At 32.7% G+C, this 24,893-nt stretch overlaps 1 protein-coding gene and 1 pseudogene across 4 annotated transcripts in view; one reads left to right on the forward strand and one right to left on the reverse strand.

Moving 5' to 3' along the window:
* Positions 1–24,893, reverse strand: part of LOC145268835 (uncharacterized) — a 1,065,816-nt gene that overhangs the window by 236,455 nt on the left and 804,468 nt on the right. For all 4 annotated transcript variants that reach the window (XM_080124499.1, XM_080124501.1, XM_080124498.1 and 1 more), the window contains 3 exons: positions 19,729–19,850; positions 17,387–17,539; positions 9,149–9,294 (listed from right to left, as the gene is read on the reverse strand). In XM_080124499.1, coding sequence (XP_079980625.1) covers positions 9,149–9,294; positions 17,387–17,539; positions 19,729–19,850 — 421 coding nt within the window. The remainder of the gene's footprint in view (positions 1–9,148; positions 9,295–17,386; positions 17,540–19,728; positions 19,851–24,893) is intronic.
* LOC145268950 (U2 spliceosomal RNA) lies at positions 16,047–16,180 on the forward strand (annotated as a pseudogene).

The following is a 24,893-nucleotide window of genomic DNA, read 5'->3' on the forward strand; positions in this document are numbered from 1 at the left end:
AAGGAAAATGAAAAAAAAATAAAATAAACGAGAAAGAGATTGAAAAGAAAGAAAAACGAAAGAGAATGAAGGGGGGGGGGAACGAAAGATAATTAAGGGAAAGGACGAAAGAAAATGAAATGGGGAAAAACGATAAAGAAGGAAAGAAATGAAAAACGGAAGAAAATGAAAGTGGGGTGACGAAAGAAAATTAAAAAGGGGGGAACGAAAGAGAATGAAAAACGGAAGAAATTAAAAGGGGGGGGGGCGAAAGAAAATTAAAAGGGGGAGACGAAAGAAAATGAAAGGGGGGGACGAAAGAAAATGAAAAACGGAAGAAAATTTAAAGGAGGAAAAAATGGAAGAAAATGAAAAGGGGGAACGAAAGAAAATGAAAAAAATGAAAAACGAAAAAAATGGAAGGGGGGGTGGGAAACGAAAGCAAAAAAAAAGAAGAAAAACGAAAGAGAATAAAAAAAGAAGAAAAACGAAAGAGATTGAAAGAAATGAAAAATATCAAAGACTAGCTGATGATGAGGGGGGTATTTTTAGTTAATTATAACTAGCAGGGCCCGTGGAAATTCCACGGAATGAGAAATATATTTAACTAAGCAGGCCGATTGACGTTGCCCGGTCGTAAAATACGCTTAATGGTATTTAGTTCTCTCCAATTGCAAGAACTGTGACGTCAGAATCGGAAAGTGGGGTTGAGAAGCCCCCCCCCCCCCCCGAAGAGGGCCACTCTAACCTGCAAAATGTACCTGGGCAGCTCCGTCGGCATTCCCCGTTAAGGAGCTTTATGCGATTAGCTATAAACTAATTCGTTTTCAAAAAGAGAAGGCAAAGCCTGGGAGGGTGAACCTCCTAGAACTGCACAGAACTAGTATTATAACGCAAGCAACAGGAACCAGATCATTACAGATCTGTTTATTGGAGTGGGGAGGCTGAAAATCCATAATTTATGCAATTTTCTTAAAAAAAAAGAAAGAGAAAAAAAAGTAAAATAGAAAGAAAAGGAAAGGGAAAAGGAAAGAGAAAAAGAAAATATAATATAAACGCCAGGTACGTCCAAGGATGGAGAACTGTTGCCACATCTGGGCAGAAGCTGCTTGAAAGGTCTTATCCTGCCTAGACAGAGTTCAAAACAGACTTCGTAGCCCAGAGGGGAGGGTCCCTTTTCTCTTCCCTGCAATCTCTTCCCACAGAAGAGTCGTTGCGAGCCTGTCTCTGCTTTATCGTTATTTTCCTGGCAAGTGCTCGTCTGAGCTCCAATCTATGGTCCCTCCTCGCCAAACTTTCATGAAAAACACTTGTATAGCTGAAACCACTATCAATAATTTCCCCCACTCTTCATCTGTGCCTAAGTCTAATCGTAGATTCCATGAACAAAGCTTCTTTCTTAGAACTGCACACTTGTGGAACTCTCTTCCGATTGCCTGCTTTCCAGCTGACTACAATCTGATTGACTGAAGTCCAATGTAAACAAGTTCTTGATGAGCCGTTCCCCTTAAGTAATCGAATTTACCAAATTTCCACTACTAACAATTATTATGACTTATCCTCGAGTGGGCTCCCGGCCTTGATAAGTGATGACTCCTTTGTAAAAAAAAAAATTAGAAAAAACAAAGAAAGTAAAATTAAAGAAAAAAAGAGAATAGAAAGGAAAAAGAAACTAGAAATAAATAAAGAAAAGAAAAACAAAGGAAAAAAACAAAAAAATAGAAAAAAATGGAAAAAAAGAAAAAATAAAAAAAGAAAGAAAAAAAAAAAGAAAGAAAAAAAATAAAAAAGGGGAAAAAAGAAATAATAAAAAACAAACAAACATTAAAACTATTAGTTTGAGAAGATGTTGACAACAATCTATTAAGAGCCTTAGTCGAAGCCAACTGTTTGATAACTTGCTTCTGAATTAGACATAACGTATACGACGATTTACAATCACTTGAGATTGGAAAGGCAAAAATACTTGATAAATGGGTGTCTCATGAATTCAACGACAACCAAAAGAAATGCCGTTATGAAGAGTCATCTCCCCTTCTTTTACGCAACAAGAACGACTCGTTTCTTGATGGGACTGTGACTTTGCGATGAAAATTGAGTTCTTTATAACAACTGGCAATGCTCAGCTCAGTGGTTAAACATCGACGAAGCTCAACGACACTTTCCGAAGCCAGAGTTGCACCAAAAGATGGACATGCTGACTGTTTGGTGGTCTGTGACTGGTCTCATCCATTAGTTTTTTGAATGCAGGTTAAACCATTACGGTGGATAAATACTGTCAACAAAATCAAAAGCTTCTTTCCTAGAACTGCACGTCTGTGGAACTCTGTTCCGTCTGCCTGCTTCCCTCCGGACTACAACTTGGATGTCTTCAAGTCCAATGTTAACAAATTCCTAATGAACCGCCCCCTTAAGTAAACATTTCAGCAAATCTCCTCACTAAATTAATGTACTTGCAATAACCCTTATCCCTGAGTGGCTTCCGGACCTTGATAAGTGGTGATCACTGTGTAAAAAAAAAAAAAAAAAAAAAAATGGATGAAAGGCATCAGAAACTTCGACAATAACACCCAGCATTAGTCAACTGCAAAAGCCCAATTCCCCTCCACGACAATGCCTGACCAAACGTTACTAAACCGACTCTGCAGCAGTTGAATGAATTGGGCTAAGAAACTCTGTCTCATCCGCCATACTCTCCAGACCTCTCACCTACCGACTACCACTTTTCCAAGTATCTCGACAACTTTCTGCGTGAGAAATGCTTCAAAGACCTAAGCGATATGAAAAACGCCTTCAGCGACTTCATCGCCACCAGAACGCAAGATTTTTTAAGTTACTTCCATAAATACACTTGATTTGCGTTGGCAAAAATGTGTTGGTTATAATAGGTTCATCTGAATTAAAAATTTAAAAAACTTTCTTGTCAAATTGTAAAGGGGAACAGAAAAAAAAAAGAAAGAAAGGAAAAGAATAAGTAGAAAAAAAACAAAACAAAACAAAACAAAAAAACAAGCCGAGCATGCGGGGTCCCTTTCCACGAGTGAAAAATAAATTTACTTTTACCATGACTAATGTTTATGCAAAATTTCCTAAAAAAAAAAAAAAACAGAAAAAAAAGTCCAAAGTATGGTTATTGAGAAAAGTGCGAACAAATGAACGGAAGTGAATTTTTAAAAAGAAAGAAAAATCAAGAAAAACAAAGAAAAAACAAACAAAGAAACAAAAAAAAACAACAAATATTAAAACCTAAAAAAATAGAAACAGATATTGTTAAGAAACGTTTACTTAATGTAAGCGGTTATTACAAACGGAAACCAGAAAGAAAAAAAAAATAAGCAGAAAAAAAAAAAAGAAAGGGAAAAAGAAAAGAAAGGAAAAACTTAAAAAATAACAGAAAAGGAAAAAAAGAGAGAGAAAAGGAAAAAAATATCAAAAACAAACATTAAAAACTAAATAAAAAGAGAAAAACGTCCACTTGATCAAAGCGGTCATCACAAAAAATGTAATAATCACAAAACTTCACCAGCGTGACAGAGTGAGAGACAGATTTATACAATTGTGTTTGGACTCTTCTTCTCGGGTTGAAAATAAAGATGGCGATAACCAGGAAAACGATTTTTTTTTAAATAACGTACTAAAACGTTGTTCCCAAACACACAATCATCAAAATGTGACAGGCAGATAGGCTGCCCCAACTCTGACTTCCTGTTGATACAGCATCAAAATACCAAACCCCCTTTTCCTACCTACGATCGAGTCACCCCCAGCTCTTTTGAGAGAAGACGGTCTACTTTGAAACAATAACAACAGTCTTTTCTTCACCCGACTCCCCAAAAAGGTCATGACATTGTAGGTATTAGGTCAATAGAAAACTTTTGGTACGTCTATTGTAGCGAAATCCGATAGACGAAAAAGTGAGTTTTCATTTATTAAAACAAACAAAAAAAAAGCAATGATAAGTACGAGGTGTCTTTAATAAGTTTCCAGGCTTTTTTTTTTCGTATAGGCACTTTTATTGATAGTACACACATGAAACTCTAGTCCCCTTCGAAGTAATCTCCTCCGGCTGCAATGCACTTGTACCGTTCCAACAACTTCTGAAAATGCCCCATGGAAGTCAATGGCCCCCATCACAGCTTCTTTCATCTCCTCAATTGTCTCATAACGACAGCCTCTAAGGTTTTCCGCGAGTTTAGCGAACAACCAAGTCACAGGGAGCAAGTCACAAGGGACTGCCAGATCTGAATTGATTGATCAGCTCGACCATCTCCCTGTTGTCATGACAACGTCTTCCTTTCTGATCTTCTCTGAGCATCTTTAAGATAAACTTCACGCAAATCTTCCGCATCCTGAGTTCCTCGCGAATAATTGTGTGTACAGTTCCCACACTGACATCAAACTCTGCACTATTGTATCTATAGACGCACGACGGTCCTTATTCATGAAATTCTTTATTTGGCCAATCAACTCCGGTGTTCTGACTTCCTTACTCCTCCCACACCTTTCATCATCCCTCACAGATTTGCTGCTCTCCTTGAATCTCTTATGCCACTCCAAAACTGATGCTCGATTCATGCAAGATGGTCCAAAAGCAGCCTGAAGCATTCCATACGTTTCTGTGGCATTTTCTCCAAGTTTAAAACAGGATTTCATTGCATAAAGTGTCCTCACGTCCAGATTGCATTTTTGAAAATTCAACAGCTGTAACAATCAGGCTTTAGTAGGGTGTATTCCAATTCAAGCTGTAGCTGTTATTTTGAACCTGAAATCATAAAAATTGGTCAGTCAATCCATAAGATGCATAGCAATAACATACTTTCAATTTTCAAGAATCTACAACAATTTTAAATGCTTGCGCAAATCTTCCACATCTTCAGTTCCCAAACTGACATCAAACTGTGCACCTATTGTCTCTATAGACACACGACAGTCTTTATCCATGAAATTCTTTATTTGGCCAATCAACTCTGGTGTTCTGACTTCCTTATTCCTCCCACACCTCTCGTCATCCTTCACAGACTCCCTGCCTTCCTTGAATCTCTTATACCACTCAGTAGCCTTTTGCTTCTTTAATTTATAACTTTTTCTTTCAGATTATTAAAGCGTTATTCATATTTATATTTTTCTGCCGTACCATTCCTCACCCCATGTTGACCTGAAAATCATTAATCAACAGAAAAGGAATCATCTTCCATCATGATAATGCTTGTCCTCACACAGCACTACTGATCAAAGATCTTCTAGGAGAACTTGGTTGAGAAATCTTGCCCCATCCTGCATAATCTCCTGGTCTCGCTCCCTCGGATTATCACTTATTTTGATGAACACAAGCTAGATTCATGTTCCATATCCAAACCTAAAGAATTTTACGAGCGACGCATTTATAATTGGTTGGGTGTCTGTTTTTGTTTTACGGCATATCAACCCTTTTCGGGTTATTTAATGCCGAATCCAAAGATTTTGAAGAAAAATTTTTTTAATACGATATATTTATTGTTTTCAAGCCGGTTTCTATTCAACCCATAGTTGGGACCCTAACAGGTATTACCAATCCGGGTCAGAGTGGAACTGGGAGCAATGGTAATTAAAGAGTGGCTCCACACTCTCCAAAGCCCGCAAGCTGGGGCCTCACCACTGGATATAGTTTAATGTATTTATTTGCTTCCTCACCAAAGCAAATTAGGCACAAGGCCGTTTTTAATGTGGCCTAAAAGTAGGCAAAAAGGGGGCACTCTGGTTACCAAAAATAATAATCGTCCCAATATAGAGGGTTTCCCCTCCATTGACTGGTACAAATTATCTTAAGTGCAGCATCTGCAGAACAGATACTACACTTTCCGAAGGCCAAGAACAATAGAAAAAAGGCAAGCCTCTTTTCTATTTATTGGATATAGTTTAAGGTCATATCCGGGACCCGCATTTATAAGCTTCTTGACAGACAAAATCAATTTATAGAGAGCAAAGGTCGTCATTGTTATGGATAAAACTAACCTATCTCTGCCCTGGTCTTTATTTATCCTTCTTTCTTGCCCCCATCCTGCATACTCTCCTGGCCTAGCCCCCTCGGATTATCACTTATTTTGAGCAATGAAAAACCATTTAGATGACCTTTAATTAAACACCATGAGAGGGAATTAAACAGGAGTTAGATTTATATTTAGACAGTAACAGAAGTAAACTCTGGCCTATAAAAAATGCCAGAGCATCCCATCAGCATTTCCCAGTAAGATCACTTCAGGAGATTAGTAATAAACTAACTCTGTTCTCCAAGAGAGCCAGTAATTCTTTTCTTTTTTTTTTTTGTATTTATTTTTACATAGAAGTCACCACTTATCAAGGCACAGAGGCCACTCGAGGGTAAGGATTATAGAATATACAGTAGTCAATGGATTAATATTGTAGTAATCGTTAGTGATGGAAATTTGGTAAATTGGATTATTTAAGGGGGCGGCTCATCAAGAATTTGTTTACATTGGACTTGAAGACAACCAAGTTATAGTCAGCTGGAAAGTAAGTAAACGGAAGAGAGTTCCACAGGCGTGCAGTTGTTCATGGAATCTATGTTTTGATTTAGGCACAGATAAAGAGTAGGGAAAATTATTGACAGTCGTTTCAGCTAGACGGGTATTTTTCATGAAATATTGGCAGGGGGGGGATTAGAGACTGGAGCTCAGATGAGTACTTGCCATGAAAATAACGATAAAACAAAGACAGGCTCGCAACGTCTCTTCTGTGGGAAAGAGATGGCTGGGAAGAGAAAAGGGCATCCCCTACTAAGCTACGAAGTCTATTTTGAACTCTGTCAAGGCAGGATAAGCTGCTTCTAGTAGTTCCTGCCCAGCTGTGGCAGCAGTACTCCATCCTTGGACATACTTGATTCTTATATAGATAGAGAATTGCATCAGCAGTGAGATATCTACTAGAGCGATAGAAGCATCCCACCATCTTTCCAGCGATCTTGGCAACAGATTTGATGTATGTGTTCCATTTCAGATCGGGATTAAAGGTCAAGCCCAGAAGCTTGTCAAACATGGAACCTCCACAAGAAAGTTTTGAAGTATGGACTTCCTAGAATTACACAGCACCATATCTTAGCCCGGTAAATGTTAAATGCAACTGTCAGAAAAAAAAAATGCAAGAAAAAATTTTGTCCAACAGCGTCTGCGGCGTATCAACCATTTTCAGGCTCAGCTGTTTTAGTCCAAGTTTTTATGCTTCAAGTTCTTTGTATCTCCAAATATTTATTTATGGTGTTTGGTTTGGTTGTTTTGTGTTTATCAACTAGCATTGGGACGATTAATCAAAATTGGGAATCAGAAAAAGCAGAACTGTTGGGAGTATTGGAATCGGAAAAAAATGTGTTCCTGTTTTCCGATTCCAAAAACGATTCCTTTAATTATCTTTTTTATTTAATTTTGTTAAAAACAAAATCTTGCACTGCTAATAGTAATAATGAAATAACAAATTTTCATTGATTTAAAACTAAAAATTTTAAATCAAAAGCTACGGTGTGTTTTTACATTTAGAAAAATATCGGCACATTTACCATCCATTTTTATTGTAATTAGGGAACAGTAACACCTCTATAGATAAATATTTAGGGATTTATTAAGAATCGGGATCAGAATTGATAATCGTATCGGAATCAAGAAAAATATTGGAATCGTCCCATCACTAATATATATATTATAATTTTTTGTGTGGTACAAAATTTCCATATTGCAATTATGAAGGGAAGACATGTTTTTATATTCAGGATTAAAAATATGGGGAAAAATGGGAGGCCAGCTGACCGGTTTCGTCCTCACTCTTCTAAAGCTGGATTGAGAGAGTTTTTTTTTTTTTATTGATTTGAAACTACCAGTAAAACTAAAATCTCTAAATCACCCCCCCCTCTCACATGGATGTTTTCACGTTTGAGAAAATACCTGCACATTTAACATGCATTTTTATGGTAATCCAGAAAAAAATAACAGCTTTATAGTTAAATATTTAGAGATTTATAAATAATCGGAATCGGTAATTGTATCGGAATCGGGAAAAAAGTCCCATCACTAATACCAACCCTTCCGGTTTATTTAATGCCGAATCCAGTAATTTTGGAAGCAGTTTTTACGCTTCAGGCTCTTTATATCTGCATATATTTATTCATGGTGTTTCCTTTGGTTATTTCGCAGTGGAAAGTTGTTGTTTATATTCTTAATCTTGCAGAACATGATTGAGTTTTGCGAAGAGAAAGGAGGGAAAACAATAACATCAATGTTTTATGCCTTTGAATTCAGGAAGTTAGTATCTTTAGACAGCCTGATCTGATAGCACCAAGCAAGCTAGTCCAGATAAGAAAAGAGTTGTTGTCTTCCAAAATTAGATCTGAAAGAAAAAGAAGTGAATTTGCTATGCAGCACTTTTTATAACATGGATGGTATCGCCCTCGAAATTACCAAAGGGGAGATAATTCAGTTTTGTAAACGCCCTCTAGTGAGAGTTTGTGTAATTGTGTATAGAAGGGGAGGCAATGCAACAACCTATATTTCATTTTTTTTTTTTTTTTTTTTCAAGATGAACATATTTATTTCAATATCACAGTGGGGGTAGGATTAGATTAGACACAAAGATCAGGAAAGTGAAATTGGAAAGCCAGTGCTCTCGAGGAGGAGCACTCTGGCCTGCAAAAAAATGCCTGGGAAGCCCTATATTCTCCATTAGGGGTGACTCAGATGATTAGTAATAAACTAATCCCTTCTCAAAGAAAGGAGACAAAACCTGAGAGGGTAGATTGGATTAGACACAAGGATTGGAAAGCCAGCGCTCTCAAGGAGGAGCACTCTGGCCAGCAAAAAATGCCTGGGAAGCTCTGTATTCTTCATTAGGTGTGCCTCAGGCGATTAGTAATAAAGAAAGAACGCAAAGCTTGAGAGGATGGACCTCCTAGAACTGCACAGCACCAGCATTATACGGCATCAGTCGGAAAAAGGTCATTACAAGAATAGTTTACACTCTTGATTTTGGTGCTAAAGTAAAAACCCCAACGGCGCCAAAATGCAAGATGTTAAAATCAATCATTGAAATATTTGTTATCTCCCTTACTTTGCCACCCTAAAGTAAAAATGTCAAAACAAAAAACAAAAAATAAAATGCCAACAACACACAGGAAAAATGGTGGACTTACTGTGTTTCGTTAAATATCTTCTTTGTGGATTCCGACTGATTAACACCTGCTAAGACATTTTGGATGTAAGTAAAATACTCCTGCTGCAAAAGACTCAGATTGCCTTTTCTGATTAAAGATTGCAGGTTTGTAGGTAATTTTGTCAACTGAAAGCAAAAACAAAAAAATAAGATAAAAAAAATTCCCAGTAAAAAAATATATAAAAAAAAAAATGAAAGGATGTTGTAGTTTGCTTGAAGCATTGTACGTAGTGTGAAAGGAGTTGTGTTTGAAGGCTATATCAATGCTGTTTGTGGGGAACACCATGGACAAGTTAGAATATTAGAAGGAATGTTCAATAATATTACATTTATTTAGAGCTAAATGTTTTGGTTTCGATTCTAACTGATGGCATACATTTTTTTTTACTTTTGAAATCACTACTATATATTATGTTTAATATTATTATAATTTATTATAATCGATAGAGAATTGGATATATAATAATAAATACAAAATCTGCATGAATTAAAATATAATATTTAAGCGTAATGCCAGGCCGGCTGCTAATCGAATATAAAAATTAAAATAAAAAAAAACAACCAAAAATAGCTAACAAAACTGAAAAATAAATAAATAAAATGTGAAAGGAGCTGTGTTTGAAGGCTATATTAATGTGGTTTGTAGGAAACACCGTGGACATGAGTTAGCATATAAAAGTATAATGACAATATTAGTAAGAATTTTCAATAATTTTTAATTATATTACGTTTATTTACCAACATAATGTGTTGTACAAGATGGTAAGTGTTGATGTCCCTAATTTTCGAGAGTAGAATCTCCTCTTCAGGAGAGAAAATAAAAAGAAACATGTACAACGAGGCTTTTCTTTGTCTGTTTTATTTTTCATTTATTTATTTCTATTATTTATCATGGAAATTTATTTGACAGCCAGTCTGCGTCACGGACTTCCGCAAAAAAAAAAAAAAATGATTTTATAGTACCAAACGATTGCATATGATCACACCATTTTATAGGGCCATATAAAAGTCCATAATCTAATAGGGACTCATTAGGACTGAACGATTTTACAAGACCCACATGAAGAATACATAATTTTATAGAACCGAATGATTTTATGTGATCACACAAAAAAATATTCATAATTTTATAAAGGCCACATTAAATATTCATAATTTTATAAAGGCCACATTAAATATTCACAATTTTATAGGACAAAATAATTTCATAAAGCTAGTTCAAAATATGAAATTTTATAGGCCCGAACGATTGTATATGGAATACGATTTTATAGGACTACATAAAAATTTATAATCTTATAGGACCACGTGAGAACCGAGAGATTTCATGGGATCCACATTTAAAAAAAATCATAATTTTATAACATTCATAATTTTATAACATTCACAATTTTATAGGGCCGGACAAAATGTAAAACTTTATAGGATCATATAAAAATGTTTATAATTGTATAGGGCCACCGATTAATAAATAATAAACATTAAAATAGACCAAATAAAAAGCAAACGTATTTAATTTTTATTATTATACTAGCAGGGCTACCCGGCGTTGCTCGGGACCGTATAAACAATGAAAAAACAAAAGCAGATATTGAACATATGTTTTATTCTTAGGGGAGAGGAATCTTTCATCTCAAGTTTTAGCGTTACAAACAAACATTTGTCTTTTATATATATAGATAATGACAGGTTTTTTTGGGGGCCCCCCTCGAAGATAACTGATCAGTTGACCAACTTCTAGTGGTCCGTTTGACGTGAAATTTCGATATTTGTCATCCGGGTGATGGGGCTTCGATATGATACCAAATTTGTCAAGTTTGGTTCCGTCTTTCAAAAGTTTTAGCGTTACAAACAAACATACATACACACAGACGTTTGGCTTTTATATATATAGACTAGCAGGGCTACCCGGCGTTGCTCGGGACCGTATAAACAATGAAAAAACAAAAGCAGATATTGAACATATGTTTGATTCTTAGGGGAGAGGAATCTTTCATCTCTATGTATTATTTGTTTTATCTACCCTAGGACTGATATTGTTCATGTTTTATCCCTAGCATAGGTAATTTACAGCATGTATATGAAATTGTTTTACCTTAGGGAGAAGAGAACAGGTAATATACAACATAATGTGTCTATATTACATCCCTGGCAACGCCTAGAAACCAGCTAGAACATGTATTTCAGTCAATCTTTATTATATCCTGGGCTATGCCGGGAAACCAGCTAATCTCTTTTTAGTGACTTGACCACCAAAATACCTCCCTAAGTGTGTCCTTTCTTTTGAACTTATTAGATATAGGTATCTAGAAATGTGTGTGAAATTTGTTGAATGCATTGTTCACTATGATTTTCTTATTGTTCTACACAATATCAACTGTAGCGAAATAACACAGTAAACTTAGTGTAGTGTTAGAATAAAGAGCAAAGGAAAAAATTAGAATCATATTTTGTAATTGCAAATCTAAATTTGCTAGCATGTACCAGTATTTGCCAGGTTGTGGAAATTTGGAACTTATAACATATGTAGTGGCCTTTTCCTAGATACCTATTGCTAAAAATTATACTTTCATTTTGTTAGAAAAATCTCTCTTCAGATGCCCTGCATCATTCAAAATAAAAACAAATATTTTTATAATTGTTTCAGTATATTGCTACACAATGTGAAAGTTTTTAACGTTTGTAAAAAAAATCATGAATGTGCTTATATTGCAAAAAAGAAAATATCAGTGCACAGTATTGAAAGTGTTTGAGATTCAAAAGTCTGTAACATTTCTACTAACTTCATAAGATGTCATGTGAGAAACTGAATTGAATATCAAGACATTATCTGAAGCGTTTTTATTTTGGTGTAACATATGTGTTTACAGTGAACCTTAACTTTTAATAAACAGATTGGTATGCAATGACATAGGCTAAGAATCTTTAAAATATATATAAATTGGAAAAATGTGTGAACAAATGAAAAAAAAATGATCCGCTCCACTTGATGACATCAAGCACAGTAATATTTTAGTGAAGAAAATATGAAATTGATGTTCAGTGATTAGTTTGGATGAATGAGAAAATGTAATTGTTTGATGCATAAAAATAACTCAGTTGCTGTATTTGATATTAAGCAGCAAAATATAGTGATTTGAATATTTGGGAAAACATCAAACCAGATTATGTAAAAAGAAAAAAAAAAAGATGAAATTAGAAAATATATATTTTATGTTTATGAGTTCTGCCAATCAAAATTTTGTGGCAGAAATTGGGTGATTACCATGCAATTTTATTTTGGTAAAATTCTTAAATTATTAGAATGTTTATTATAATTTCTAATTAGTGACTTGTTATAATCAAAATCCGCCCTAAAGAGTGTCCTTTCTTTTATTAGGTATCAGAGTAGGTATCAAGATTTCTACTTCTATACAAATGTGATATTTCAGATCTGTACATAAAAAATTTGTTGAATATATAGGTTGAGAATTGTTCTGTGTCGCTCTCTCTCACACACACACGCATTCTCACTTTTATAGATATAATAGATAGATTACTCTAGATATATTTCCATATGTCTGAATACCCTATATACAAATTTTCAAATCTGTAGATAAAAAAATTTGTTGAGTATATAGGTTGAAAATTGTTCTCTCTCTCTCTCTCACACACACATTCTCAATTTTAGAGATATAATAGATAGATTATGCTAGATATATTTCCATATGTCTGAATACCCTATATACAAATTTTCTAATCTGTAGATCAAATATTTGTTGAATATATAGGTTGAAAATTGTTCTTACTCTCTCTCTCTCTCTCTCTGGCTACCTCACACACACATTCTAACTTTTATAGATATAATAGATAGATTATGCTAGATATATTTCCATATGTGTGAATACCCTATATACAAATTTTCTAATTTGTAGATAAAAAATTTGTAGAGTGCATAGGTTGAGAATTGTTCTCTCTATCTCTCACACACACATTCTAACTTTTAAAGATATAATAGATTATGCTAGATATATTTCGATATTTCTGAATACCCTATATATAAAAATTTGTTGAATGTATAGGTTGAGAACTGTTCTCTCTCTCTCTCTCTCTCTCTCTCTCGCTCACACACACACATTCTCACTTTTATAGATATAATAGAAAGATTATCCTAGATATATTTCTATTTGTATGAATACTCTATATACAAATTTTAAAATCTGTAGATAAAGAATTTGTTGAGTATATGGGTTGAGAATTGTTCTCTCTCTCTCTCTCTCTCTCTCTCACACACACACACACATTCTCACTTTTATAGATATAATAGATTATGCTAGATATATTTCCATATGTCTGAATACCCTATATACAAATTTTCAAATCTGTAGATAAAAAATTTGTTGAGTATATAGGTTGAGAATTGTTCTCTCTCTCTCTATCACACACATTCTCACTTTTATAGATATAATAGACAGATTATGCCAGATATATTGAAATATGTCTGAATGCCCAATATACAAATTTTGAAATCTGTAGATAAAAAATTTGTTGTATACATAGGTTGACAATTGTCCTCTCTCTCACACACACACACATTCTCACTTTTATACATATAATAGATAGATTATGCTAGATATATTTCTATATGTCTGAACACCCTATATACAAATGTTCAAATCTGTGGATAAAAAATTTGTTGAATGTATAGGTTGAGAATTTTTATCTCTCTCTTTTTCTCTCTCTCTCTCTCGCTATCTCACACACACGCATTCTCACTTTTATAGATAAAATAGATAGATTATGCTAGATATATTTCCATATGTCTGAATACCCTATATACAAAGTTTCAAATCTGTAGATAAAAAATTTGTTGAATATATAGGTTTAGAATTGTTCTCTCTCTCTCTCTCACACACACATTCTAACTTTTGTAGTTATAATAGATAGATTATGCTAGATATATTTCCATATGTCTGAATACCCTATATACAAATTTTCTAAACTGTAGGTAAAAAATTTGTTGAGTATGTAGGTTAAGAATTGTTCTCTCTCTCTCTCTCACACACACACACACACACACAAGTTCTCACTTTTATAGATATAATAGATAGATTATGCTAGATATATTTCTATATGTCTGCCTACCCTATATACAAATTTCCAAATCTGTGCCCAAAAATGTGTGGAATATATAGGTTGAGAATTGTTCTCTCTCTCTCTCTCTCTCTCTCACACATATTCTCACTTTTATAGGTTATATAGGTTGAGAATTTTTTGCTCTTTCCATCACTCACATTCACACTTTTATAGATATAATACATAGATTATGCCAGATATATTTACATATGTCTGAATACCCAATATACACATTTTCAAATCTGTAGATAAAAAATTAGTTGAATATATAGGTTGAGAATTGTTCTCTCTCTCTCTCTTTCTCTCTCTCTCACACACACATTCTCACTTTTATAGATATAATAGATAGATTATGCTAGATATATTTCCATATGTCTGAATACCCTATATACAAATTTTCTAATCGGTAGATAAAAAATTTGTTGAATATATAGGGTGAGAATTGTACTTACTCTCTCTCTCTCTCTCTCTCTCTCTCTCTCTCTCACGCACACATTCTCACTTTTATGGATATAATAGATAGATTATGCTGGATATATTTCCATATGTCTGAATACCCTATATACAAATGGTCAAATCTGTAGATAACAAATTTATTGAATAGATAGGTTGAGAATTGTTCTCTCTCTCTCTCTCGCAACCTTACACACACAACCACACGCAAACATTCTGACTTTTATAGATATAATAGATCGATTATGCTAGATATATTTCCATATGTCTGAATACCCAATATACAAATTTTCAAATCTGTAGGTAAAAAATTTGTTGAATATATAGGTTGAGAATTGTTCTCTCTCTCTCACACACTCACATTCTCACTTTTATAGATATAATGTATAGATTATGCTAGATATATTTCTATATGTCTGAATACCCTATATACAAAGTTTAAAATCTGTAGATAAAAATACGTTGAGTATATAGGTTGAGAATTGTTCTCTCTCTCTCTTACGCACACACACACACACACACACACACACACACACACACATTTTCACTTTTATAGATATAATAGATAGATTATGCTAGATATATTTCCATATGTCTGAATACCCTATATACAAATTTTCAAATCTGTAGATAAAAAATGTATTGAATATATAGGTTGAGAATTGTTGTCTCTCTCTCTCTCTCTCTCTCTCTCTCTCTCTCTCTCTCTCTCTCTCTCTGGCTACCTCACACACACACACATTTTCACTTTTATAGATATAATAGATAGATTATGCTAGATATATTTCCATATGTCTGAATACCCTATATACAAACTTTCAAATCTGTAGATAAAAAATTTGTTGAGTATATAGGTTGAGAATTGTTCTCTCTCTCTCACACGAAACTGTGCGCTCGGCTTCTTCCCCCCCTTCCCACCCCAAATGCTTGGGAAACTGTGCACTGTTTTTGTTGGTTTTCAAGCTGCCTCTTCCCCCCCCCCACACACACACACAGTTTAACAGTAGTAGGAGGTCAAGAGAAAGAGGGTGAGAGAGAGAGAAGAGTAAGTTGGTGAGAGAGAGAGAAAAGAGAAAGAGGGTGTTGGTTTTATATTTTTATTATCGTCTAATATTTTGAAAGCTGAATTTCTAATAAAATGTGCATCTATAGGAGATAATGCCTGGGAATGTGTTCCCCCCCCCCACAGTTTAACAGTGGTGTGACGTCAAGAGAAAGAGGGTGAGAGAGAGGGAAGAGTAAGTGGGTGAGAGAGAGAAAAAAAAGAAAGACGGTGTTGGTTTTGTGAAAAAAGTTGTTATTTACAATTGTTCGCATTCTTGGCCTTTTGGTCAAGATCAAAGTGTAGTATCTGTTCTTCAGATGCTGCACTTCTATTTCTTGTTCTCTTTCGGTGGAGGAGAAATCCGCCACGACTGAGACAATTTTTATTTTTGTACCTTTTCTCCACGTTAAAAAACGACCCTGGTGTCTAACTCTGTCCCGTGGGGAGGCATAGTAAATAGGTACAATTGTTCGCCATTAGTGGATGTTGACGTCACGTCACGTGACATGACTAAGCGTTTTTTTTTTTTAGTATGAATAACATTTTTTGTTATAATTATAAAGTCTACACTTAATTTTATAGAAAATGATGTATATATAATAGAAAAAAAAAATTACTGGTTTTGTTGGATTCAAGTGGATCCCCCCCCCTCCAGTTTAAGAGATAGCAGGTCACGTGGTAATATACAAAATGGCTAGCGTAAATATAAAGATCGGTTTTTTTATCGACGAATATTTTGAAAGCTGAATTTTTTTTTATTCCTGTACATTTTTTCCTGATATTTTTCGTTAAAACTCTTGTATAAATACTATTTTTAACCAGTTAAATACGTTGGAGACATTGTCATGGAGTTTAATAATCTCTTGAACAAAGCAGAAGAGAAATTACAAAAGTATCGGTAAAACAAAGTGTTTGTTTACATTTGTTCGCCATTACTGGATGTTGACGTCACGTCACGTGACATGACTAAGCGTTTTTGGATTATGTAATATTAACATTTAAATGACAGGTTTTTTGGGGGGCCCCCCTAGGAGAGAAATGATCAGTTCACCCCCTTTTAATGGTCCGTTTGGTGTGGAATTTCGATATTTGTCATGCGGGTGATCAAGGTTCAATATGATACATAATTTGTCAACTTTGGTTGTGTCTGTCAAAAGTTTGAGCTGACGTCACGTCACGTGACACGTATTGAATAACGTTAAAATGACAGGTTTTTTGGGGGGCCCCCCTAGGAGAAAAACGATCAGTTGACCCCTTTCTACTGGTCCGTTTGACGTGAAATTTCGATATTTGTCATCCGGGTGATCAAGGTGCAATATGATACCAAATTTGTCAACTCTGGTTCCGTCTTTCAAAAGTTTTAGCGTTACAAACAAACATACATACATACATACATACATACACACCGATTTTTGCCTTTTATATATATAGATGTTTTACAGTTTTGTATACTATTCAGACGAAATATATTTATTTGAAAGACAAAGTTACTTTAAAACGCAAACATTTAGTAACATTTGGTGGTGAGCCGTATGAATTCTTTTGATGGGCCACATACAGATTGTGAGCAATAGTTTGGCCACACCATGTCTAAACGATGCTTACCTGTAGTAGTTCACGTGCCTGTTGGTATCCCTCTGTTAGCAGATCACTCTCACATATTAAACTATGAACTTGGTTCATTGCAGATAATTCGGGGCCATCATTGTAAGAGGAGATCAATTTGCACAAAATTGATTTCAAGTGGATGCCAATCACCTACGAAAAAAATAGTAGCATTATAAAAAAAACCAAAAAAACCATGCACCACCCAAAAATATTAATAGCAATACAAAAAGAATAGCATTACCCCCAAAATAGTAGCATTACAAAAAAATACTGACATTACCAAAAGAAAAAAAAATAGCATTACAAAACAAAAAGAAACATTACCTCCCAAAAATATTAGTAGCATACCAAACAAAACATTGAAAAAGAAAAATAGCATTAGAAAAAAAATATTAACATTACAAAAAATAGCACTACCCCCCATAATATTAATCGCAATACAAAAATAGCATCACCCCCCCACAAAAAAGTAGCATTACAAAAAATACTGACATTACCAAAAACTAAAAAAATAGTAACATTACAAAAAATAGTGGCACTTACCTTAAAATATTATTAGCCGTACAAAAAGCATAGCATTACAAAAAATAGTAGCATTGCAAAAAATACTGACATTACCAAAAACTAAAAAAATAGTAACATTACAAAAAATAGTGGCACTTACCTTAAAATATTATTAGCCGTACAAAAAGCATAGCATTACAAAAAAAAGTAGCATTACAAAAAATACTGACATTACCAAAAACTAAAAAAATAGTAACATTACAAAAAATAGTGGCACTTACCTTAAAATATTATTAGCCGTACAAAAAGCATGGCATTACAAAAAATAGTAGCATTGCAAAAAAAAAAAAAAAAGAAAAAATAGCAATACAAAAAATAACATTACCAAAAAGAAAAATTAATAGCAATACAAAGAAGAAAAGTAGAATTATAAAAAAATATTAATAGCAATACAGCTGTTTACATGATGAACTGCCGTCTAGATACTCTTTTGGAATTGATAGACCGGTAACGTAGATTAAATTGTGTCGATCGCATCAACTTAACCAGTTTTAAAAACATAGCATTAAATTATTTTTTTTTTAATGCAATTTGATACAAATACGACGCGATCATTACATTTTAACGGTGTCGTTACATTTTAACACTCGGGCCCACACGTTGTGTCTGAGACAGTTGCAAAGGAACTCAAAAAGGAAAGAAATTCTACTCAGTTTTTCAATTGAAACGAAATGCATCTATACAAAAAGAATAGCATCACAAAAACTTAAAATCGTAACATTAAAAAAATAAAAATAGTAATATTACAAAAAATACGAGCATTACAAAAAATATACTAGCATCACAAAAATAATAGCATCACAAAAATAATAGCAGTACCACTAAAAATTAATAGCAATACAAAAAGAATAGCATCATCCCTCAAACAGCAGCATTACAAAAAAATAATAACATATAAAATGCTAGCACTACCCCTAAATATAAACAGCAATACAAAAAAATTACAAATCCTTCAAAAATACAGAAATAGTAGTCTTACAAAAAAATAGTACCCTTACAAAAATAGTAGCCTTACAAAAAATAGTAGCCTTACAAAAAATAGTAGCCTTACAAAAAAAATAGTAGTCTTACAAAAGAATAGTAGTCTTACAAAAAAATAGTAGTCTTACAAAAAAATAGTAGCCTTCCAAAAAAATAGTAGCCTTACAAAAAAAATAGTAGTCTTACAAAAAAATAGTAGTCTTACAAAAAACAGTAGCCTTGCACAAAACATAGTAGCCTTACAAAAAATAATAGGGGTTAGCTTAGGGCTAGTTTAGGGTTAGGTTAGGGTTAGTTCAGGGTTAATTTAGCATTAATTTAGTGCTGATTTAGGTTAGTTAGAGTTAATTTAGAATTATTAAATTTAATTCAGGGTTGATTTAAGTTACGTTGGGGTTAGGTTAAGGTTAATTTAGGGTCAAGCTTGGATTATTTAAGAGTTATTTTAGGGTCGATTTGAGGTTAGCTTTAAGAAACTATTCTTGTTCAGTTCAAAAGCTGTACCAGTACCTAAGTTAGTTTAGGGCTAGCTTAGGGTTAGTTTAGGGTTAGGTTAATTTATGGTTAGTTTAGGGCTAGTTTAGGGTTAATTTAGGATTATTTAAGATTAAATTAGATTTAATTTAGGATTGATTTAAGCTACATTGGGGTTGGTTAATTTAGGGTTAGGCTAGGATTATTTAAAAGTTATTTTAAGGTTGATTCGAGGTTAGCTTTAAGAAACAGTTTGTTTTTGTTCGATTAAAAAGCTGTACCAGTACCCAAGTCTTTCTAATCGCAATAAAACTTTTTACCTGGAATGGATCCTGAGTAATGGCTTTGTAGATGTCAAAGTTTTGTTGATTGAGTAGATGTTTCATGATTCGGTCGAGATTTTCTGATCCAGAGAAAATATCCGGGAGCATTGCTGTAATATCTAAACAAAAAACAATGCAAATGATAGAGCTGTGTGCGAGATGACGTCACGGCAAGGAGAAAGGAAAAAGATTATACAAAAAGAATGACGTGCGTAGAACGATGATTAGATCAGAGAAGGGTGTATTCGACAGGTATTCTGAAAATCATGTCAGAGAAGGACAGAGACAGACATGTTATGCACGGTAGCTGATAGTATGGAAATTGAGCTTTCTGTATTTTTTTAAAGAGAAAATATCCGAGAACATTGCTGAAATAACTAAACGAAAAAACAATAACCTTGAATGATTGGAAATTGGGCTTTCTGTATTTTTTTTAAAGAGAAAATATCCGAGAACATTGCTGAAATAACTAAACGAAAAAACAATAACCTTGAATGATTGGAAATTGAGCTTTCTGTATTTTTTTTTAAAGAGAAAATATCCGAGAACATTGCTGAAATAACTAAACGAAAAAACAATAACCTTGAATGATTGGAAATTGGGCTTTCTGTATTTTTTTTTTAAAAGAGAAAATATCCGAGAACATTGCTGAAATAACTAAACGAAAAAACAATAACCTTGAATGATTGGAAATTGGGCTTTCTGTATTTTTTTTTAAAGAGAAAATATCCGAGAACATTGCCGAAATAACTAAACGAAAAAACAATAACCTTGAATGATTGGAAATTGGGCTTTCTGTATTTTTTTTTAAAGAGAAAATATCCGAGAACATTGCTGAAATAACTAAACGAAAAAACAATAACCTTGAATGATTGGAAATTGGGCTTTCTGTATTTTTTTTTAAAGAGAAAATATCCGAGAACATTGCTGAAATAACTAAACGAAAAAACAATAACCTTGAATGATTGGAAATTGAGCTTTCTGTATTTTTTTTAAAAGAGAAAATATCCGAGAACATTGCTGAAATAACTAAACGAAAAAACAATAACCTTGAATGATTGGAAATTGGGCTTTCTGTATTTTTTTAAAAAAGAGAAAATATCCGAGAACATTGCTGAAATAACTAAACGAAAAAACAATAACCTTGAATGATTGGAAATTGGGCTTTCTGTATTTTTTTTAAAGAGAAAATATCCGAGAACATTGCTGAAATAACTAAACGAAAAAACAATAACCTTGAATGATTGGAAATTGAGCTTTCTGTATTTTTTTTTAAAGAGAAAATATCCGAGAACATTGCTGAAATAACTAAACGAAAAAACAATAACCTTGAATGATTGGAAATTGAGCTTTCTGTATTTTTTTTTAAAGAGAAAATATCCGAGAACATTGCTGAAATAACTAAACGAAAAAACAATAACCTTGAATGATTGGAAATTGGGCTTTCTGTATTTTTTTTTAAAAGAGAAAATATCCGAGAACATTGCTGAAATAACTAAACGAAAAAACAATAACCTTGAATGATTGGAAATTGGGCTTTCTGTATTTTTTTTAAAGAGAAAATATCCGAGAACATTGCTGAAATAACTAAACGAAAAAACAATAACCTTGAATGATTGGAAATTGGGCTTTCTGTATTTTTTTTTAAAGAGAAAATATCCGAGAACATTGCTGATATAACTAAACGAAAAAACAATAACCTTGAATGATTGGAAATTGAGCTTTCTGTATTTTTTTTTACAGAGAAAATATCCGAGAACATTGCTGAAATAACTAAACGAAAAAACAATAACCTTGAATGATTGGAAATTGGGCTTTCTGTATTTTTTTTTTAAAAGAGAAAATATCCGAGAACATTGCTGAAATAACTAAACGAAAAAACAATAACCTTGAATGATTGGAAATTGGGCTTTCTGTATTTTTTTTAAAGAGAAAATATCCGAGAACATTGCTGAAATAACTAAACGAAAAAACAATAACCTTGAATGATTGGAAATTGAGCTTTCTGTATTTTTTTTTAAAGAGAAAATATCCGAGAACATTGCTGAAATAACTAAACGAAAAAACAATAACCTTGAATGATTGGAAATTGAGCTTTCTGTATTTTTTTTTAAAGAGAAAATATCCGAGAACATTGCTGAAATAACTAAACGAAAAAACAATAACCTTGAATGATTGGAAATTGGGCTTTCTGTATTTTTTTTTTAAAAGAGAAAATATCCGAGAACATTGCTGAAATAACTAAACGAAAAAACAATAACCTTGAATGATTGGAAATTGAGCTTTCTGTATTTTTTTTTAAAGAGAAAATATCCGAGAACATTGCTGAAATAACTAAACGAAAAAACAATAACCTTGAATGATTGGAAATTGGGCTTTCTGTATTTTTTTTTTTAAAGAGAAAATATCCGAGAACATTGCTGAAATAACTAAACGAAAAAACAATAACCTTGAATGATTGGAAATTGAGCTTTCTGTATTTTTTTTTAAAGAGAAAATATCCGAGAACATTGCTGAAATAACTAAACGAAAAAACAATAACCTTGAATGATTGGAAATTGGGCTTTCTGTATTTTTTTTTTAAAAGAGAAAATATCCGAGAACATTGCTGAAATAACTAAACGAAAAAACAATAACCTTGAATGATTGGAAATTGAGCTTTCTGTATTTTTTTTTAAAGAGAAAATATCCGAGAACATTGCTGAAATAACTAAACGAAAAAACAATAACCTTGAATGATTGGAAATTGGGCTTTCTGTATTTTTTTTTTAAAAGAGAAAATATCCGAGAACATTGCTGAAATAACTAAACGAAAAAACAATAACCTTGAATGATAGGAAATTGAGCTTTCTGTATTTTTTTTTAAAGAGAAAATATCCGAGAACATTGCTGAAATAACTAAACGAAAAAACAATAATCTTGAATGATTGGAAATTGGGCTTTCTGTATTTTTTTTTAAAGAGAAAATATCCGAGAACATTGCTGAAATAACTAAACGAAAAAACAATAATCTTGAATGATTGGAAATTGGGCTTTCTGTATTTTTTTTTAAAGAGAAAATATCCGAGAACATTGCTGAAATAACTAAACGAAAAAACAATAACCTTGAATGATTGGAAATTGAGCTTTCTGTATTTTTTTTTACAGCGAGAAAATATCCGAGAACATTGCTGAAATAACTAAACGAAAAAACAATAACCTTGAATGATTGGAAATTGGTCTTTCTGTATTTTTTTTTTAAAAGAGAAAATATCCGAGAACATTGCTGAAATAACTAAACGAAAAAACAATAACCTTGAATGATTGGAAATTGAGCTTTCTGTATTTTTTTTTAAAGAGAAAATATCCGAGAACATTGCTGAAATAACTAAACGAAAAAACAATAACCTTGAATGATTGGAAATTGAGCTTTCTGTATTTTTTTTTAAAGAGAAAATATCCGAGAACATTGCTGAAATAACTAAACGAAAAAACAATAACCTTGAATGATTGGAAATTGGCTTTCTGTATTTTTTTAAAGAGAAAATATCCGAGAACATTGCTGAAATAACTAAACGAAAAAACAATAACCTTGAATGATTGGAAATTGGGCTTTCTGTATTTTTTTTTAAAGAGAAAATATCCGAGAACATTGCTGAAATAACTAAAAGAAAAAACAATAACCTTGAATGATTGGAAATTGAGCTTTCTGTATTTTTTTTTAAAGAGAAAATATCCGAGAACATTGCTGAAATAACTAAACGAAAAAACAATAACCTTGAATGATTGGAAATTCAGCTTTCTGTATTTTTTTTAAAAGAGAAAATATCCGAGAACATTGCTGAAATAACTAAACGAAAAAACAATAACCTTGAATGATTGGAAAATGAGCTTTCTGTATTTTTTTTTAAAAGAGAAAATATCCGAGAACATTGCTGAAATAACTAAACGAAAAAACAATAACCTTGAATGATTGGAAATTGAGCTTTCTGTATTTTTTTTTAAAAGAGAAAATATCCAGGAACAATGCTGAAATAACTAAACGAAAAAACAATAACCTTAAATGATTGGAAATTGAGCTTTCTGTATTTTTTTTTAAAAGAGAAAATATCCGAGAACATTGCTGAAATAACTAAACGAAAAAACAATAACCTTAAATGATTGGAAATTGAGCTTTCTGTATTTTTTTTTTAAAAGAGAAAATATCCGAGAACATTGCTGAAATAACTAAACGAAAAAACAATAACCTTGAATGATTGGAAATTGAGCTTTCTGTATTTTTTTTTTAAAGAGAAAATATCCGAGAACATTGCTGAAATAACTAAACGAAAAAACAATAACCTTGAATGATTGGAAATTGAGCTTTCTGTATTTTTTTTTAAAGAGAAAATATCCGAGAACATTGCTGAAATAACTAAACGAAAAAACAATAATCTTGAATGATTGGAAATTGGGCTTTCTGTATTTTTTTTTAAAGAGAAAATATCCGAGAACATTGCTGAAATAACTAAACGAAAAAACAATAACCTTGAATGATTGGAAATTGGGCTTTCTGTATTTTTTTTTAAAGAGAAAATATCCGAGAACATTGCTGAAATAACTAAACGAAAAAACAATAACCTTGAATGATTGGAAATTGGGCTTTCTGTATTTTTTTTTAAAGAGAAAATATCCGAGAACATTGCTGAAATAACTAAACGAAAAAACAATAACCTTGAATGATTGGAAATTGGGCTTTCTGTATTTTTTTTTAAAGAGAAAATATCCGAGAACATTGCTGAAATAACTAAACGAAAAAACAATAACCTTGAATGATTGGAAATTGAGCTTTCTGTATTTTTTTTTAAAAGAGAAAATATCCGAGAACATTGCTGAAATAACTAAACGAAAAAACAATAACCTTGAATGATTGGAAATTGAGCTTTCTGTATTTTTTTTTACTGAGAAAATATCCGAGAACATTGCTGAAATAACTAAACGAAAAAACAATAACCTTGAATGATTGGAAATTGGGCTTTCTGTATTTTTTTTTTAAAAGAGAAAATATCCGAGAACATTGCTGAAATAACTAAACGAAAAAACAATAACCTTGAATGATTGGAAATTGGGCTTTCTGTATTTTTTTTTAAAAGAGAAAATATCCGAGAACATTGCTGAAATAACTAAACGAAAAAACAATAACC

This window comes from Euprymna scolopes, chromosome 44 (assembly GCF_053919585.1).
Source record: "Euprymna scolopes isolate OS-2025 chromosome 44, ASM5391958v1, whole genome shotgun sequence".
Classification (NCBI taxonomy): domain Eukaryota; kingdom Metazoa; phylum Mollusca; class Cephalopoda; order Sepiida; family Sepiolidae; genus Euprymna; species Euprymna scolopes.